At 48.9% G+C, this 19,397-nt stretch overlaps 1 protein-coding gene across 1 annotated transcript; it reads right to left on the bottom strand.

The window, feature by feature from the left end:
• Positions 1 to 257: 257 nt before the first annotated feature.
• On the bottom strand, positions 258 to 16,809 carry CYS1 (cystin 1). Its single transcript, XM_074933514.1, has 4 exons — positions 16,684 to 16,809; positions 14,266 to 14,385; positions 5,673 to 5,722; positions 258 to 390 (listed from the first exon to the last, which is right to left on the bottom strand). Exons 1-4 carry the CDS (start codon positions 16,807 to 16,809, stop codon positions 285 to 287), a joined length of 402 nt encoding a protein of 133 aa, XP_074789615.1. The 3' UTR covers positions 258 to 284.
• Between the last annotated feature and the right edge of the window lie 2,588 nt (positions 16,810 to 19,397).

Genomic DNA, 19,397 nt, shown 5'->3' with positions numbered 1-19,397 from the left:
TTCTAAAGTAATGATTCACAGGATGAATTGGTCCCTCTTCCAGCAGCACTGATGAGAAATCAGCAGTTGGTGAGGATCTTCATGCTCTCACTCAGAGCTGGTCAGGAGAGCTTTCTCCTCCGTGCTTCCCAAGCAGCCACAACTGTCCCTCACATTTCACATTCCTCTGCAGCCCACCTCTCCTGTGCTGTCTCGCTGTGCAAGGGGTTATTATGTCAGCAGCAGTTCTGCTCCAGATGGGCCTCCAGGAAGGTGTTTGAAATTCTCGTGGTATGGGGTTGGGTTCAGCGGCAGTATTCCCGCTCAATGCTTGCCATGAGCTCTTCCTCCGAGTAATCGTATGATATTGTGGACTTTCCTGCTGGCTTCTTGCTGTTCCTCTGTGGGCACCTGCCAGGGAAGGGAATGAGTTATTTGTGTTATGAGAGGGAATCAAGCTCTGAAGACACAAGACGATCCTTACATCATTTTTTTGTGAATGGAAAGATCAGACTGCACGTGGCTTGCTGAGACACAGATACTCTCTCACGTCTAGTTCCCATACCCCACAGGCACATCGCTTGCTGACATTTGCTATCACTTAGCATCTGTTTTAGTCTGTGAGTTCACTACAGTACAGTCCTTACAATGCTCCAGATCAAAATTCCAGAACCTTTTGGTGAGTGTAGGTTCAAGGCCCAGTTAGAGCACTGCCTAACCTTTACTCTAGCTCCTAGTTTTAAAGTTTTATGCAAAAAGGGATTTTTTTTGTTTGTATCTGTAAAGGGGCTTGAATTGCAACCAAAATGTAAACTTGGCTACCTTAGACTGCTGTTACGGTTTTTATTTATTTTCACATCAGCACAACTGTCCCATGAGTGGGAACTGATCTACAGTCTAAAGGGAACTGGCATGTTTTTTATCGGAGGTGGTTTATATTGGATACAAGAGAAATCTGTCCCTACCTGCCTGAGGGAGGACAGTGAAAAGTCTTCTGTAAGATTTGACCACTGTAGTTGCACTAAAATAGGTCTACTTGATCTTGTCCTCCAGGACTCAAGAGAGGAGACAGCAGCTGACAAGTGGGTGCTCCTCCTTGACCTTGTAGAGAACTGAGAGGTGAGCAAGCTGGGCCATCAGGCCGGTTTCTGGAAGTCGGGGCATGTGGTTCCATGAAATGGAAGTAACAGTGAGGTGCAGAGTGAAGTGGAGGCTTAAGTTGGTAAATCCAAACTGTAAGGTGTTCTGTGATGCCATGACAACTGAGATCAGTGGGCTTACTTTGTGGCCATCCACTGGTGGAGAACAACTGAGTAAGAAATTTTTGTTTTGTGTGGTGGTTCGTTGGTTGCCAAAGAGGAGAGATTTTCATATCCAATTGAATGGCTCTAATTCTGTCCCAAACTTGTTATGTAGCATCTGTTGACTTACCATTTCTCTAAGGATGAGATTTCTCTCATCCTTGGTCTTGCAGCTGGGATGAATTCGGTCCTTTAGTGAAAAAACTGAAGACCTGTTATTTAGATGAAATCAGAGGAGCTGCCCCCAAACAGGTAAGCAAATGTAGAATCAGAATCGAAGAAAAGAGCCCTGAAATGCTTTTTTATGGAAACTGTCATATAGAGGAGGCTCTTTCATAAACCCTCAGCTGTCTTTGACAGCCAGGAACTGCCCTCCTTGGGCGAGGAAGCATCTGCAACGTCCTTCAGACAGGCAGCAGCCAGTGTGCTGTTGCGGGGGAGCAACCACAGCAGTGCAGCCTCTCCTCTGTTCTTATCTGTCCAGGTCAGAAAGGCTTCTGCTGAGTCTGGCTGCTCTGACCTAGCTGTGACCTAGCTGTGCTCTCTGCATGTCAGAAATAGTTGGGTGTTTTTCCTGGAGCCACCTGATGAGCAGCTGGCGTGGCAGCTGGATCACGTGGGTGTCCTACACTTATTTATGCTGCTCCATGCCCCTGATGGCAACTTCTACTGGTAGCAAGATGGCAGCAGGTAGGATTTAGCAAGTAGACTCTTCTGCTTCTTCCTTTTATTCATTTTCCTTCTTCTGATGGGCTGCAGGCAATCTGGTTTCCACCACAGTAAATGAACTGGGAAGAAAGCTAAAAGCCCAAGAGCTAGAACCATACATCAGCAGCTACAAAGCAAGAATTAGGAAAAGGAAATGCAGAAATCTGACTTAAACACGTGATTTATTGATTTAAACTCTGCACTGTGACAATCCTTAAACTAATTTTATATTATGTGATGAATGAGAGGCAGAGTTCTTGGCAGCTTGCTTGCAGGCCCACAGAAGAGTCATTGTTTCTCTTAGCAGTTACATAATTTCCCACTGTTAATTATCCTTGATGCTTTCTTTGGCTTTGTGCATAGTGACCTCCAAGCACAGGGGAAAATCTCCAGGTAAAATTTGAACTCCTTGAAACATAGATGTGCTTTTAGAAAGACAAAAGCAAACCCCACTTACCATGCACATCCCAGAATTGAGAGGAATAGAGGGCTGTGTTTATTTCAAGAGTAAAGGAAAAGCAAGTGGTTCTTTCTATTTTTGTGTCAAACTTCTGTATCATTTAATATGGAAAAACTGAAATAAATTTTAAAAAGAGAGGTTCAATCTGGATAAAAGGAGAAACTTCTGTACCCTGAGGGCAGCAAGCAGAGGAACAGGCTATGGTTGCACAGGCTCTGTCCTTGAAGACTTTCAAGACCTGATGGGACAAAGCCTGGTGTGTTCTGCTTTGACCTCACAGCTGATCCAGCCTGGAGCGCGAGATTGGACTGGAGACCTCCTGAGGCCCTCCCAGCCTGAACCTTGTTCTCAAACGGACAGGAGGACATTGGTGCAGCTGTTTCTACTGGTCATGGAATTAAGTGAGAGGCTGTGACAGGGAAATCCTGAGCACAGGATGTGGGCAGGACAGGAGTTGGTGGACCACAAGCCTGCTCCTCTGCTTCTCCAGCTGCTCCAGCAGGAGAGGAGGCCCCTTGCTGCCCTCACCAACATGCAGCCAGAGCTTGCAATCACGTTGAATCCAGCTGAGGGCTGTTAGATTTTCTGGTTTGGAAAATAACAGGTCAGTACATTGAGGGGAAAAAAATTTCAAACCCCAGAGTTCTGGGAGAAGAAAGAAACCCAGAAAGGTGCAAAGCTGAGAAAGAGCTAGCTGAAAAGCATGCAAGAGGGGAATTTGCAGCATGGTAGGACAGCAAAGAATAAAAAGGGCAATGCAGCTCCACCAAGATTACTGTGCAGACTTCTGGGTATCTCATTACTGAAAAGTTATTAACAGCTTGGAGGGAGTTTAGAAAGCAGCAGTAAAAGTGATTTAAGAGGCTAGAGTGAAGCAGTTTAGGAAAGAGGAAAGCAAGAAACATGCTCCATTTCAGTTGAAGGCCTCTCTGTGTTTAAAGATTTTCAAGGGAAGGAAGAATTTTATTTTTTAATGGAACCATGCAATGAGAAGGAAATGCAAAGGGCAAAATTGGACCAAAAGTGAGCAAAACCACCTTGAGCAAGATCCCGGTGGTGGGGATGGCTGGCAGTGCCACATCTACGTCAAGCAGCTGCCTGGTGTAGGAGAGAGCTGCCTGTGGGCTCTGGTGACAATGTTCCTGATGGGTGGCTAGGGTGACAAGCTCCAAGGTAGAAACTTGAGTTAAATGGCTTAAAATTAGACTGGGGTGAATCTAGGCCAGTGGTTTTTACTATTTTGCTGAGGATGGGAAAGTCCAGGGTTAATCATTAAAATGCCTTCTCCAAGACCTTGCAGCTGAAAAATGGGTCAAAAAACCACCCCGGTAACTCTGCCGGTGACACGAGCCTTGGCAGAAAATATAAGATCATTACTGTGTTCCTGGGCTGTGTTAACCCACCCGTGCACCACCAGATGCTAGAGAGGGGTTCCCAAAAGAATTGCAGGGGGAGAGGTAATGCAGCATGATCAGGAATACATCCAGCTGTGTTTACCATGTGCATCGAAGGTATTTATTAGGGCCTGGTTTAGATGCTTATGTGGTGTCACACAGGCATGTTTGCAGTACAGGAGGTGCACACCTACAGCATCTATCTCGCATGACTGCTCTCTTGGCCGATAGTATTAGATCTCCTATCTAGTTTTTTTTTCTCCTTCCGTGACATTTATTTCTTCTTTAATTTGCTTTATGGGAATTCCTTAAGTCAGTAACTCTTCAAGACAAGGCTGATTTTTGCTGCTTGTAACGTGGAGTGTTTATCTAGAACAATTCTAGCCACAGAAATTTGAAGGATGAGACACCTATGCACATTAGCCACTGTTTCTGAGGCTTGATTTGATTTGACTTCTTCAGAATGCAATTTTGCTGGGTGCTGGACAATTTCCAAGAAAATATTTGCCTGCAGTTCTTGCCAGCAGAAATTGCAGCCCTGTTTATCACAGGCAGTACGGGCACTTCACACGTGAGCTGCACTATGGGGCTCTGCAGTGGGTGTACATTAAATGTTATCTAAATGAAAATAAGCTCCTGCTCTGTTATCCCAGATCAGAAACCGGTTTCTGCTGTCTCAAGTCTTCCCTTTGTGTTTCGAAGAGGGAGGGAGAAGGGAAGCCCTGATAGGGAACAAGGGGAGCCAGTGAGAGCCTGGGGCTGAAGAGCTTGGTGGGGGACTGTGTCAGGGCTGGGGGTGCACACCCAGAGGAGACTGCTCAGTTGTCATTGGGGCCCAAGGCCCATCAAGGATGCTGGAGAGCCCAAGAGAGGGTACAGTCCCCATGAGAGTCCCTGCACAAGCCTTGCTGCCAGGAAAGCCGAGGGCACCCATGTTTTCTGAGCACTCCTGAAACCAGCAGCCTCCACAGGCGAGCTCCCTGCCAGCTGGGAGGGAGGGGAGGATGGTGGCTGGTGCCTGGGCTCTCGTGTCACATCTACCAGTGCTGCTCGGCGTTAGTAGGTCACACAGCCCAACGGCCAGGATCCGCAGATTAGTCTGCTTTTCAGCAGCAAAGACAGAGAGTGCTTAACGTTGAAAAGAGTCACTCTTTAGCACAAGGAGATGGTATTTCAAGATGGTTTTTCAAGCCTTTTTGTTTCATCTGAGTTTCTTTAACTAACATGTGTGCCGAACAGTTCCCATTGCTCTTGGTGCAGGCACAGCCTGCTTGGTAGCTTTTGCTTGTGGAAGGAAGATTTCAGGTTTCTTTTGTTTCATACAGAGTCCAGTAGGTCCCCACTATTCCCCTGTTCCTGAGGGATGCTCACGTCTCCATCTGGTCTAGCACAGTGGTGTCTTATGAATTTTTCCTTATGGTTTCTCGGGCGCAAAGAGATGTTATCCTCCTTTTCTACATACTGCAGAGCCCACAGATGACCTATGGGTGAGCCAGGGCCCGAGGTACTCATTGGAACACTCCTCCCCAGCTTTTCACAAGCTCCTTCAAGATGCCTGTGTGACATGTGGACATCCTAAATTCTGCATTGAATCTCCATACTGTACTTGACCTGGAGCCTGGATCTTTTCAGGTAGTGCAATTCCTGGATTTTTTTTTAATTGGCAAATAGGTAGAGAACAGACTATTTAGGGCTATAAACAATTTGACACCATTCCCACCAATCATTTGCACAGCAGGAGGCATGCAGGAATAGCTTTCTCCTTTACGCTTCCTTCCTTCCAGCTGCTTCTCCCCTCTGAAGATATAACAAAAGCATGGGGGTACTCACTGATGGTCAGCGTTGTTCTCTGGGCCTGACAGGTTTATGGATGACACGGCCTGGGGAAGAACAAAAGAAGCATATTTCAGTTATAACACTTTAAAGTTGAGGGAGGTGATTCTCCCCCTCTACTCTGCTCTCGTGCAGTACTGTGTTCAGCTCTGGGGTCCCCAGTATAAGTAGTACACAGACCTGTTTGAGCAGGTCCAGAGGAGGCCACAAAGATGATCAGGGGGCTGGAGCACCCCCGTTATGAGGACAGGCTGAGAGAGTTGGTGTTGTTCAGCCTGGAGAAGAGAAGGCTTCAGGGAGACCTTGTAGCGGCCTTCCAGTACTTAAAGGGGGTTTATAAGAGAGATGGAGAGAGACATTTTACCACAGCCTGTAGTGACAGGACAAGGGGTAATGGTCTTAAACCAAGAGTAGGATTAGACTTGACAAAATGGGGAAACTCTTTACGATGAAGGTTGCAAGGCACTGGCACAGGTTGTCCAGAGCAGCTGTGGCTGCCCCCTCCCTGGCAGTGTTCAAGGCCAGGTTGGACGGGGCTTTGAGCAACCTGGGCTAGTGGAAGGTGTCCCTGCCCATGGCAGGGGGGTTGGACTGAATGATCTTTGAAGGTCCCTTCCAACCCAAATCATTCTGTGATTCCATGTTTCTATGACAGCTATCTCTGGGACATGTCTGCCCTAGTTTACACCCCCAAACAACCCCTGTGGAGACAATACAGGTGCAAGAGAGTTCCCTTTGCTAACCACCCTTCTGCTAGCTCTGTTTCAGCATTCAGGGCAGCTGGGTGGCCGCAGGCTATGGAACTGAAATCACCAAACATTTACTCATGAAACCTCACAGTTTTCCCATAAATACACACTGTCCCACTAGCTGACAGGTAGCAGTATGAAAATACTTCTAAGGAAGTAAGTTATGACAACACAGACCTAACTCTTTTCACCTGACAAAGCTGCTTCCCTGAAATGATCCATCTGGAGGGAAACATCCACCTTCCCTATGCTGGAAGCCCTCAGGTTTCCAACAGGACACCAGCGGAGGGCAACCAAAGTAAAAAATAATAGCATTTAAAATGGGAGGAAGATGGGACCCTGTGTCTGTCTGAGCCCCTAGTTGGCCCAGTAATAAAATGAGCCCCCTGCAGCCAGATGGTACTGAGAATCTAACTTTCATCTTTTTCTACTTCTTCACTGTACTCTCATGAGGAAAGGGAGGGGGACAGGGACAAGGGCTGTGGCTTTGCACAAAGCTAGAACCACTCTGGCTTGCCATTATTTTTTCTGAGCTGCAGTCTTAAAGCCGGTGGGCCTCCTTGATACAAGTTATCCTGAGTCTCACGATGACACTAACAGATATTAATCAGGTAGCACACAGAACCAAGGTGAGGGACTTCGCTTTCAGAAGACAGAAATGAAAAGTTCTTCCATCAGCATGGAAAAGAGGAAAATAATTTTTTGTACAATAAAAAAGGGAAAGAAAGGAACCCAGGGAGCAGTGTGGAAAAGTTTGCAGCTCAGAGCTATTGCCTACTCATCTGCTGTGTGGTGTTTCTGCAGGACTGGATGGGATCAAGCAATTCCTAAGTAAGATCATGTATCTGCTCTTGAAAGAGCTCAAACCTGCATTTCTTTGAGGTCCAGCAGTGCACAGAATAGGTTCTGGTAAGTGTAAGGATACCTCTCTATAGGCAGTGCCAGTACAGGAATGATGGCTTTATGCAGTTTTGAGCTCATTTAAGTCAGTTGGTATCGGCCAGGCTTATGTGTTGTCTGCTGGATAGAAATGTCCACCTGGGTGTCTAACTGCTGTTACTGCATGGCACCTGATTTGAATTAAAGAGACGTTTCCACTGCACTCTTTCCTCAGCTGCTTCACATGCAGATGGACAGGAGTTGAGGTTTAAACATAGTGGTCTCAGACACTAGTAGGCAGGTAGGTGCTTGGCAGCTGTTCACCTCTTCCCTGCTTCTTGGGTGGGCTCATTGCTGCCATGGTCACCTTGGGCTCCCATGCTTGAGCAGGTGAGGGAGGCTGCAGCAAAGACACCTCTCATGGCACTGGGTCAACACCTCTTCCAGGTAAATCCTAAGTATCTTCCATTTCTGGAGCTGGGAAAGGTGTCTGCTATCCATGGTCTTTCATGTCCTAGCTGCTTGCTTGAAATGACAAACTAAATCTCTACAAAAGACTTGTAACATTATTTGATACCTGTCAAAAGGCACACCACTTTCTTTCAGAAGAGCCCTCGCTCTTTGGCAAACACTTTGTTTTCTCTGGAAGAGCTTGAACTGTTCCAGACATAGCTCCTGGGTCCAAGCGGAGATGAGGCTATGTGAGAAAGCTGATGATGAGGGAAAAGAGTTCCTGCCTGGTTATTTAGCATCGTTTCTTGGCAATCTCCCACAAGTGACAAGACCAAGTGGCAGTGCCAGGATGACTCCGTGCTGAGCTCCAAGGGCTGACAACACAGCCCCTCATCCTTGCCATCACCATCACCCACTGGACTGCTGCTGCTGCCTCAGTTTCCTTCCACCACCGAAGAACACCATTCATCCTCAGCACCAAGGGAATACAGTTCTTCAGGAGTGTTTTGATGCTGCTTTTCCCACTGCGAGAACCCAGCTTCCAACACTTCTGCGCAACGGATGGGCTTGGATCATTTTAGGGAGGGGTTTGAATTGTACAGTAGGTTGTCTTTTTTCCTTCCCTTGTGGCTGACTCCTCCATATTACGAGCTGTACGTGTTGTGTGGGTGGAAGACAGAATTAATTAGTCATCAGGACGGAGCAGCTCTGGTTAGCAAAATCTGCTTCTCTGTGCAGAACCAGCTCCTACCTTCTCCAAGGGATCTGTCAGCAACAGCACATATTTCCCAAGAGAATTCGGCATTGGTGCAGGTAGATCTCTACTGACATTTAATCCCGTGCATGAGGAAAAAAGTGGCAAATAAAAACAAAAGGCACTGCCAGCCTCTGCCTTTCCATTGCTGTCAGAGCCTCTGTGCTTTGGGACCTGCTCCTAATTCAGCTGGGTGAAGGACATGTGGCTCCACGATGCCGGAGTGACACCATGCGCCGGGCAGCAGGCAGGATGCGGAGCGCCGGCTGGCGCAGGCAGTGAGACATAATAAAAACTGACCCCACCCAGCCCGCTCAGGATTGCTGTAATGTGTATGTTGCAAGTTCAGCAGATAATTAGTATTAGCCCTTTATGTGGGTTAAGATGATGCGCACATCGTGACACTTTAATATTATGGGTTCCTATCCTACAGCTAAATAAGTAATTGCTGGCCTGGTTGGCCTATGCCCTGTTAAAAGATAAATGAAGTCAGCTTCTCCTTTCTGCAGCTTGCAGTCATCTTTTTATTACTCATCCAGACTGCAGCGTGTCTCCTTGTTTTTCACCCTGTTCCCAGCGTAGGCATCTCATGCTGGGGTCTGTTGTGCTACGGAGCCCCACATCACCACCTCCTCCAAGTTTAAAGGCTTGGATATTAAGCTCACCCAGCATGTACTCAGGTTTAATTTAATGCAGTGAGATGTGAGGTGGAGTGGTTTGACAGCCATTGCACACACAGTTCAGTTGTCCTTTATGTTAGGGCAGGAGCTCCTGGGAGCAAGAGCTATTTTTCTACTGTGTGCATGAACCAGCACTCCCGGGGTGCAGCTTCCAGCTCCCCCAAGCTGGTGGAAGCTATGGCTGGTGTTGCTCATGGTCTTGCCAGCCCTTAGCCTCCTGCTTCTCCCTCCTCCCCCTGCCAGCTCTAGCAGCTGCAGGTGAGCTGGGTGTTCTCACCCTCCCCTGGGACCTGTGGGGCAATCTGGAGCCGTTCACTTTTGGGGGCTCTGAGCTGCCCCTGTGCTGTGTCGAAACCAGTCAGCTACAGTCTTGACTATTAAAATGACATTATCTCCAAAACTGGGTGGCCAAATTCAAGCTGCCTCTTAGGGACAGACCCTGTGCTGGCTCCTGAACCGTGCCTACGTGTTATTTGGGAAGCTGCAAGTTGGTCCTGACCAAAACTGTGCCAGCTCAGAGGGGCAGGCCATCATGGTCCAATGCTAGACAGCTGCTGTGGTATAGTTTACCAGTACAGATGTAGCCCTGAGATATAACAGAGTAGAAATACAGACCCTGAGTGGTCCCATCATGTACAGGGGAGCCTAGAGAGTGGCTGAGCCACCTGAAACATCTACAGGGGAGCAGTGTGGTCCCCTGTCAGTACTGGTCTGCCAGGATGTGGTTTCATAGTGCAGCTTTTCTGGAGGATGTAAACCAGTGCTTCCTTCCCTGCCTCTGCTCCTCCCAAATTCCTTTTCACAAACATCCTATGAACTGGATCAGGGGACCAGTCTGAGCTGAAATGAAAATCCCCTCCCTTGGAGGGGAGGGAGGCGATCTCAGCTGGAGCACATCTCAGCTGCAGATGGCTGAGCGGGTACAGCAGAAGGGCAGCACCCTCCAGCGATGCCAACAAATGATGTGGGTGGCCAAGCCGGTCATCACTGCCAAAAACAGCCTGTCGCAAACCCACAGCCAGAGTTATTGCTGGCAAAAAAAATCTAGTTTACCTAACATGTCAGTAAGTACCGAATGGGATGCATAGCCCCATCTGCATCCCAGGCAGAGCACTCCCAGCCTTGCTCCGGTCTGCAGCAACATCCTCTGGCCAGTGAAGGAATTAAGAGCAGGCGGTGGAGGGGAAGTGGTCAGGGATGCAGGGACTTCCCACACTTCTATTCTCCTGCCAACTAAAACACCAGCTCTCAGCTACTCTGCGCATGCCCTGTGCTTAGTTTTTAGCTCAAGAATGATTTCAGGGCAAAAGTAACCCATGCTCTGCCAACTGATGTGAGGGGAAAAAATACCTACTCAGCGGTTTTCCCAGTCCAGCTGCAACACAGCTGAGGAGGCAGCACAGTTTGCTGCTTGGTGAACTCTGGTGAAGTTTCAGGTGCTTTTAAACAGACAAGGAACATAACGTGAGAGAGAGGGAGACCTTTTGCTCAGCAACCACCAGATCCACACCTGGACATTAACTGCAGAATCTGAAATAATCTGAATTTGTACTTTTTGCTTAGCTGCTTCCCTAGTTTGGAGTTCAAGGAGTCCCAGATATTCAGCTGGAAAAGACCTTTTCTGAAGCACCTTGGCCAGTGGACCACAGTTTCCTACACAACCGCAGGAGAACATCTTGAATTGAGGGAATTTTTGACCATTAATACAACCAGGAAGAAAATGCTGAAATAAATTGCTAACAGCACTGAATTAGAAGGATCAAATTTCTCTTTGGGGGAAGCAAGTTTTAACAAGAGCAGAAAAATAAACCTGAGTTCCTGTAAGAAACTAATGGGGCATGACATTAAATGTCCCCACAGGACCCCCACGTGTTTGCAGCTGGGACCAGCCAGCCACGAGATGACGCTGTGCCACATCAATCAGCAGTAAGAGCATTTATCTGGCAAATCAGGCAAAGCTTTGAAAACCTGGGTGTTTTGAAAGTGTATGATAGTCCCTCTAGAAGTCAGTTAATACACCCTCTACCTGTGTTATTCCTGCACTGAGGCTGGGGTGATCAGCTTACTGTAATCACATCCCATCTCCAGTCAGGAGGAGTGATGGCGCCACGGAAAAAGCTGTTAAAAGCAAGACTCTAACATGTCTGTGTGATTCTTCCATTTCAGGAAACCAGCGGGGAAATGCTTGAGGCCACAGCCTCCCCCCTGGTTTCCACCAAGAGCTGCCACCCTGGTCTGTACTGCAAAGCCACAAATACTTTTTCAGTCTTGAACAAAGAAACAAGGAAAAAGCATGTATGACCATCTGGAATCAAGGGCAAAACCTGAAAATGGACGTTTGATGCTGATAAGGAGGTGTTGAGGTCTGCTCTGAAGTTGGGGTCAGGTTCCCCATCAGGGTTTGGTACCCAGCCCACTGCTGTGATGTTTTTTCACTCTTCTCACTCCCAAGCACTATTTGAATGCAATAGAGGAGGCTCAAGCCTTTAAACACAGCCACATCCCTCTCCACCAGCCCTTGCCACCTGGCCTGACCACCCATTGGTGCTGACAGCTTGCTGCTGAATGACAAAGTGCATCGGGGTTCAGTTGTGAAGCACAACATTCATGGACATCACACCCAGGAGAAACCCAGCTGTGACAGCAGAGCTGAGTCCTGCTTACAGGCAACTGCTGTCTTCTGGCCCGTGCAAAGCTCTCCTCTCCTCCCACTGGCCAGAATCTGCTCCTCCATGGGCTATTTCTCATCAGACTTTTCTACTGTAATATCTCCTTGCTGCCTTTCCTCCTCCTTCGTGTTTTCCACATTAGCTCTCTTGAACCAACTCATCCTTTCTTTGTTCGTCCTCCAGTTTGTACTGCTGAACAGGGCAAAGCAAGCAAGTTCCCACCACAATGACTGGTTGAGAAGCTGGCAAGACTGAAAGAAATTGTCCTCAAAATTTCTAGCAAGGAACTAGTGATGCAATGAAGCCGGTATCCCTTTCCAGAAACCTCCTCCATCAGCCTCATGGGAAGGGTGGGACTGCAGTTTGCACAATGACCTGAAAGACTGAATTGCATCCAGTAAACAAACAAAACTTGGTGCTGCAAACAGTTTCCTCCCTCCTTCTCTCAGGCTAGTGACTTTTTAGGCCTCGAGGAGTCAGAACGGTAAACGCATGACTGCTGCCTGTACCATGGCCACCTCAGGTTCAGGTAAAGGAGGTGCTACCAAGAAGAGCTTTAAGTTTGCCCTGAAAACATCTAAGACTTCTCTTGTATGTCTCTTAACACCTTTGAAAGACACTGGTAATTCCTTGCTGGTTTTCAAACAACCTGTCTGGGTGTAACCAGAGATGTGAACTTCCTTCCCAAACAAGAGGCAGCAGCAGCAGCTGGACGAGGAGACACCATTGCCTCACGGGTGGCATAGCTGTGTGCTGCACCCACTTGGCCACACACCCACTTCAGGCTGGACTTTGAGGGCCCTCACAGACACCTCTGTGCTGGACTTTGAGGGCCCTCACAGACACCTCTGTGCTGCGAGGCCTGACGGTGTTCCCACCCTGGGTTTACACGGGGTGTGACCACAACCCAGGGTGGCTGAGGTGAGGCTGCAGGTTCCGCAATATCATTTCTGCCACAGGAGGAGGTCTGCAGCAGGGCATGGTGACCCCCCCACCCCCCACCCCCCCCACCCCCCGAGCAATGTCTTAAATTCTTCAGCCTTTCTGGTTTGCTCCTTGTCATTAGTTCACTAATATCTACTGCCATGGTATATGCTCTCTCTACTGATTTTTGAAAAGAGAGATGGGGGCAGCGCTGTTGCCTTTCTGATACATAACTACCCAGAATATACATCACTTCAGCATAGAGCTAAAATACCACTTTATGCACAGGAAAATTCACAACAGATATAACTATTATTTTTAAAGATCCAGCCACAATATTCACATGTGGGAACAGAGAGAAAATGGACACCAACAGCCTCTATTCCCATAAGTAAAGATAAATGGGAGAAGTCGGGAGGACTGCTCATAAATGAGAGTCCCTCTGAGGAGAAACTGGTGTGGGACTGAGCTCCCGTTCACACAGCCAGAGGGTTTGGAGTTAAAAGAGCAAGGAAAAAATATGACAATACAAGATCTCTTCCTCTTTTTTTTTTTTTTTTCCCCATTTCCAAATTTTACTTTCTTTGAGGCTTCTCTTTAAAACTTGTCTAAAAAAAAAAGAGTTCTCATAGTGAACCCTGCCAAGTTTCCTAATGGCAAAATTATTTTCTGTTAAAGTTATCCCTACCCCATAGACAAGCAGTTTGGCAATGGAAACGATACACTTCTAAAGCGCAAAACTGAGACATGCAAGGCAGAAACTTCCTGCGTCCTAAATATTCATTTCTATTTTTAAATTTATTACTCTAGTCTGACAACTTTTGTGCATCTGTGGAGAGCAGTGCTTATCTAACTAACAACACACAACTTTCAAAGCCAATCTAAGATAAAGAAGCTGGTGATTTCTGGCCTCATCACCAGATTACATAGATGCTGCTGTTATTTTTGGATAGGAAAAAGCAAAATAAAACAATCTCAGTTCCCTTAGAGGCAAATCCATTATTTGTTAAACAGAAAGAGACTGAAATGCTTCTTTATAGGAAAAGCCAGACTGCGACTGCAGTGGATTGGCAAACACTAAACGGCAGCTTTATGTCCACCTTTTTAAACTTCTGTGTATAAGCCCGACTCAGGGAAAAGCACGAGCCGTACTTTACAAAGTCGAGATATTTCCATGAGGCAGGAAAAGAAACTTTCAGTAGCAGAGGGAGAGCGGGACGGCCCTTTTCGGGACGGGGCTTCCCTTGCACCAGAGAGACAAACGCAAGAGCAGCAGCAGATGGGATCGAGCCTGGTTTGCCAGCGAAGATGCAGAGAATTTAATGTCATTTATATTTTGGGGAAGCCATGGCTGCAGCATCAGCGTCTGCCGTGGCGGGGCTCCCCAGTCCCGCGGGGACGCCCCTGGGGATGGGGGCTCCCGGGGCCGCAGCCAGGAGGGTCCGGCCGGCCGCGGGGGCCCTGCCGGGGCCGGGCACTTACCGCCTGCTCGGGCGGGGGCCCTCCCCCGCCGCCGCCGCCGCCTCCCGCCGCCAGCTCCCCGCAGCGCCCGCCGGCCGGGGCTCGGCGGCCGGGGGCGGGCAGCGCCGCCGCCTCCTCGCACTCGGCCAGCACCGTCTCCAGCAGCTCCCGGGTGTCCGCCGCCGCCGTGCCCGCGGGCGCCGCCGCCGCCGCGCCCCGCCGCCGGCTGCTCCCGCTGCCCATGGCCGCCGGGCCCGGAGCCGAGGGGCTGTGCCGGCGGGGGGCGGCGGTGCGCGCTCCCGGGCCCCGCCGCCTCTCCCGGCGGGGCGGACGCGGGCGCGGCTCGCCGGCGCTCCCCGGGCCCTGGGTCTCCCAACAGCTTTTCGGGGGGTGGAAATCTCGCCCAGCAGCGCCCGCGGAAGGGCGGGAGACGGAACCGTGCCCGAGGGAAGGAGCCGGTGATGCCGGGGAGGGGTGCCGGTCGTATCTAACCACCTTCTGTAGCCCAGAGCGTGGGCAGGCTGCCTCGCTCTGCTCTAAAGCCTTCCGAAACAGTCCGTTATCTCCAAAGTTTTCAAAGCCAGCCTGTTATCTCAGGCCTCCCAAGCTTCCCATTCCTTACATACATCTCCCCTCTGGGAGGGGGGAACATTGTCATCTTCAGCGACCGTGCAGCGGAAGAGCGATCCTGGGCTCAATTCAGGCACCCAGCACACCTCACTCAGGTGGTCTTGCAGAGCTTCGGAGAATCACGCAGCCTGGAGGATGTCATCTGGGGCAGGTTTTGGGCACTGAGTGGCAGTTCTGGCAGTGTTCCCGGGCCAGGGCAGTTTTCTGCCCTTGGACTAACCAGTGAAAGGAGTGGAGTTTTGGGGAAAACCCCGTGCAAAGGACAGGACAGCTGGGGACCTCCTCAGCCCATCCCCATGGATGGAGTCGCTCTCTGCTTCCCAGCAGGCTGTCAAGCCTGCGGAGCACATCCCCTAACCATCTTCAACAGCTTCGTTCTGTCTTTGCTTCCGACGATAAAATATTTGCACAACTGTTTGACACTTTAGGAGGTATCGCTCAAATTAGAAAGTACCTGTTAAAGGCAAAGCTGTCGTCTCCCCCCTGGGGAGGAGAGCAGGGGGGGAAAGGTGGGTCTTTGGTTTCCAGACCCTATCTGCAGCACACGGGTGAGCGGGAGGGAGAGCAGGGCCTGCAGGGCTGCTGCTCCCCTCCTCCCAGACCAGAGGTCAATAAAAGCAGGAGAGGCAGAGGTGTTACTCCTCTTGCTGCTCTCATGATCGATTGCAATGACTGCATCTACCAGACATTCATTCTGCCGGTTCTTCCTAAACCACCAAGCTAAGGTCAAAGAGTTTGTAACAGAGGGGCTAGAGGAGGGAAGGCAATGAGTGGTCAGATCATTGCCTGAAGGATGGGCTTATAAGAGTGGGGGCTTATAAGAAAGATGGGGACAGACTTACTAGTAGGGTCTATAGCAGTAGGACGAGGGGTTTTAAACTAAAAGAAGGTAGATTCAGACTAGATATAAGGAAGAACATTTTTACAGTGAGGGTGGTGAAACACTGGCACAGGTTGCCCAGAGAGGTTTTAGATGCTTAGTCCCTGGAAACATTCAAGGTCATGTTGTATGAGGCTCTAAGCAACCTGATCTAGTTGAAGATGTCCTTGCCCATGGCAGGGGGGTTGGATTAGATGACCTTTAAAAGTCCCTCCCAACCCAAACTATTTTATGATTCTATGAAGGATGTTCTGTGGGAAGAGGAGATCAGCTGGGAGTCCAGGGGTGTGGTGGCACCTGCAGGGCCTGGCTCTGGGACCGGGGAGGTGGCAGAGAAGATGCTTTGGATCTGAGGCAGGTCTTGGAGAAAGGAAAAGTGAAGGTTGTTGAGGAGGAAATGGTGGACCAGAATGTGGAATTAAATGGCCCCTAATAAAATGTTCAGCATATGAAATGGATGAAGGATGCAAGACGAGGAACTGCCATCATTCTGCTCTGACCTGCCAGCACATGCTGTATGAAGACCTTCCTCTTGGCAGGGAGACCAAGTGGTCATATTTACTAAGCAGTTAAAGGCAGCCCCATCTTTCCCCATGCACCATGTGGGTCCAGGCACTGGCACATCTCATATGCATCAGTGCGATGGGCTGTTCCAGCTGGAGAAGAGGGGAGGGACAGGAGAGGACTTTTGGCCCTGCTAATTACACCGAGGGAGTTCAGTCCCAAGCTTTTACTCAGGCTGTTTCCTTGAATTAACCCAACCTACATCATTTCATTCCAGGAAAGGATGTTCCTGTAGTCATATTGGGTTTTGAATAAGATGTAAGCATCTCTGAAAGCACAGGAGGCAGCTGGGGCTTTAGGCTGGGGGGGAGCAGAGGTGTCGTCAGCCCCCGTGGGGTGTGGCGGGGCCGTTCCTCAGGGCTCACCAGGACACGGGGATCTGCTGCCTTTTCCTGGCCCCTTTTCTTGGTCTGTGAGAGGTGGCATTCCTGAGCTCTCCCCAGCGTGAGCGGTGCTTGGGCTCCTGGGGGCTGTGGGCTGAGGTTCACCATGTGTGGCACATCCCTCCCCAAGGGAAAAGACTGTAGGCATCAGGGACAAAAAGCGTCCTCAACAAGAAGTGAGTAAATTCCTCCTCCTCCATCCATGCAGGCTGTCTCTGAAGGACTGGAGCCTCCTGGAAAGTTTCCTGGCTGCCCCCATGGAAACAGTTCATTCCAGGGCAGTCCCTCAGATTCACTTGGAAGCTATGCTGGCTCCATAAACCAGCTGTTGGAATGAGCCAAACGCCTTGTGTTTTGAAGCAGCTCACTACTGGAGCCAGGAAAGTGTTTGAGCAGCGATGACCCCAAATGCTGCTGTGGTTTAGCAGTGTCATTGAAGGACTCTGAGGCCGTTCAGTGATATTTCACTTCTGCAAAGACTTTAGAACTGCTGAGAATTAAAGAGAAGATTTTTGCAAAAGCAAACAACCTGATAAGTACATGACATCTCGGGAAAATCAATGAAAATTTGCGATCAAATTCCTTTTTACGATGAACTGGTGGCTTTTAACACCATTTCCCAGCAAGGCCAGTAGATAATATCTTGGCTATCTTCAAGAGCAAGGGTTGGACGTGCGCAGTGCAAGTGCCAAGTGCGACATGTGGATCAATTTTGGGTGGCGCCCAGCCAGACCGGCAAGGAGCCAGGACCCTCTGCATCCAAAGCACATCACTGAGAGAGCCAACGGCACCAGGTTCCGGCTTCTCCCGAGTCCTGCGGGAGCCCAGGAGCTCTTCTGGAGGATGCTGCTGGAGTTACATGGCAAGTGGCCTCTTTTGACTCCTGCTGTGCTGGCACCCTCAGCCTCTGCTCTGCGAAAGAAGAGGAATGCTGTATGTGAAAGGTTGCTTACCTCTGTTAGACAGCACTTTTCAAACCTGGCAATCATTTTTTCTAATGAAAGAATTATGGAGACAGATATATGTATATATATATATGCATGCATATACACACACATCTATATTCATACATATTAACACCCAGGTCTTGTCCAAATCATCACATTAATTTTAGGAACATCAGATTATTTTAAGATTGCTGTTGTCCATTGAAGGCACTAGCACTCATTAGTACTGCTAGACTTCCAAGAGCAAAAGCCAAAGTGGGGTCAAGCCATACAATTGCCTGGACAAAATGTGACTTTCAGATCTTATTTTCAGACTGCTCGTTCCCCAAGTATGAGAATAAACCAGAATGACTCTGTCTCATCCCATGTCTCATCCTATCCCCACACTACAGGTAGGAGGACTGTCACTTTTCTCTCTTCTGACAGTATTTCATCTGTGAAGGGACAGGGCACATGAAAAATTGCAGCCAGCTCCATCCAAGTTGCTTCTTCCCTGGTTGCTGTGGGGTGGTCTCACATACCTTATCCCAACCTCAAAGTGAGACTTCCATAGTCCCAGGTTTTCTCTCTACTGAAGCCAAGGGCTTGTTGTTCCTCTGCGATCCACAGCTTGAGCCTTTTGCTCTCTGGTTCCAAACCCTGAAGCAACCTCCTGGCTACAGGACAGATCTACATTGCTTTAGCTGGTACAAGGACCAGCACAGCCCATCCCTCCAGTCAGCAGCATTAGCGTGAGGAGCGGATGGGAAGAATGGAAGACAGATACTGGCACAGCCTTTGCCCCACAGACAGGTTCCCCTGACAGGAGCAACACCCTGAGAGGGTCCCAGCACCAGCATTTGGGAGGGAGTGCTGCGGCTGGGCTTTATTGCTGTTCACCCTGGTGAAGCATTGATGGGCAGCTGCGGCACTACCAGTAGTTATTATGGGAGCACCAGAGAGCAAACATACTTGCTGGGTAAAATAACAGGCCCCCTCCAATATAATAACCAAAACAGAACCTGCAGAGCTCTGTTTTTCCATGTTTTTGTTCCCACCAGAAATTTTCCAGGCTATTTGAAGTTAGTTCATTGGAGGAGCTGATCTTGTAACAATAAATATCACACCACATGTGTTTAGGTTTTGTCTTCTTTCCTAATACTTGTATTTTCAGCAAGTCTTCAATAGAGATAGATACAGTCCCTTGGCATAAGAGCTCTGGAAAGCTACAGGGGTTTTTTGTGGTCATCTATATTAATCACAAAAAGGATGAACATTCAAAGTTAAAATACATCATGTCAGAATGAATCTCTCCTTCTTGCTCACTGACTAAAAGGGTGGTTTCTCCTGCGGTGTCCAGGCATCCCAAGGTCCCCCCGCAAGGTACCTGCTTCCCTGGGTTGTGGCATGAAGAGATGCTGGGTCTTCCCGGCTGTCCCCCATGGGGACACGGATGCTGGCTGACCAGGACCTGGACACTCTGTCTTGTACCATGAGGACATTCTGGCAAGTTTGGAGCGACCCTGGAGATCTTGGTACTGATTTTTACTGTGGAGTTTTTAGAAGCAGCCTAGTGAATGTCCATTAGAAGTTTGTTTATATTTCAAACTAGCTTAGGCAGCTTTTGCCATGCTCTAATAAAACAGTAAGATTTGATCTTCATGGAGCAAGCAGGAAAACCTTCATCTTTCCCACTGCAAACCGCTGGACTGGTGTTACCCTTCAGTGAACAGGTTTATTTATTAATCTGTCTTTCTAGCATTAACTTGT

This window comes from Athene noctua, chromosome 1 (assembly GCF_965140245.1).
Source record: "Athene noctua chromosome 1, bAthNoc1.hap1.1, whole genome shotgun sequence".
Classification (NCBI taxonomy): domain Eukaryota; kingdom Metazoa; phylum Chordata; class Aves; order Strigiformes; family Strigidae; genus Athene; species Athene noctua.
This window is presented reverse-complemented; position numbering and strand designations above follow the sequence as displayed.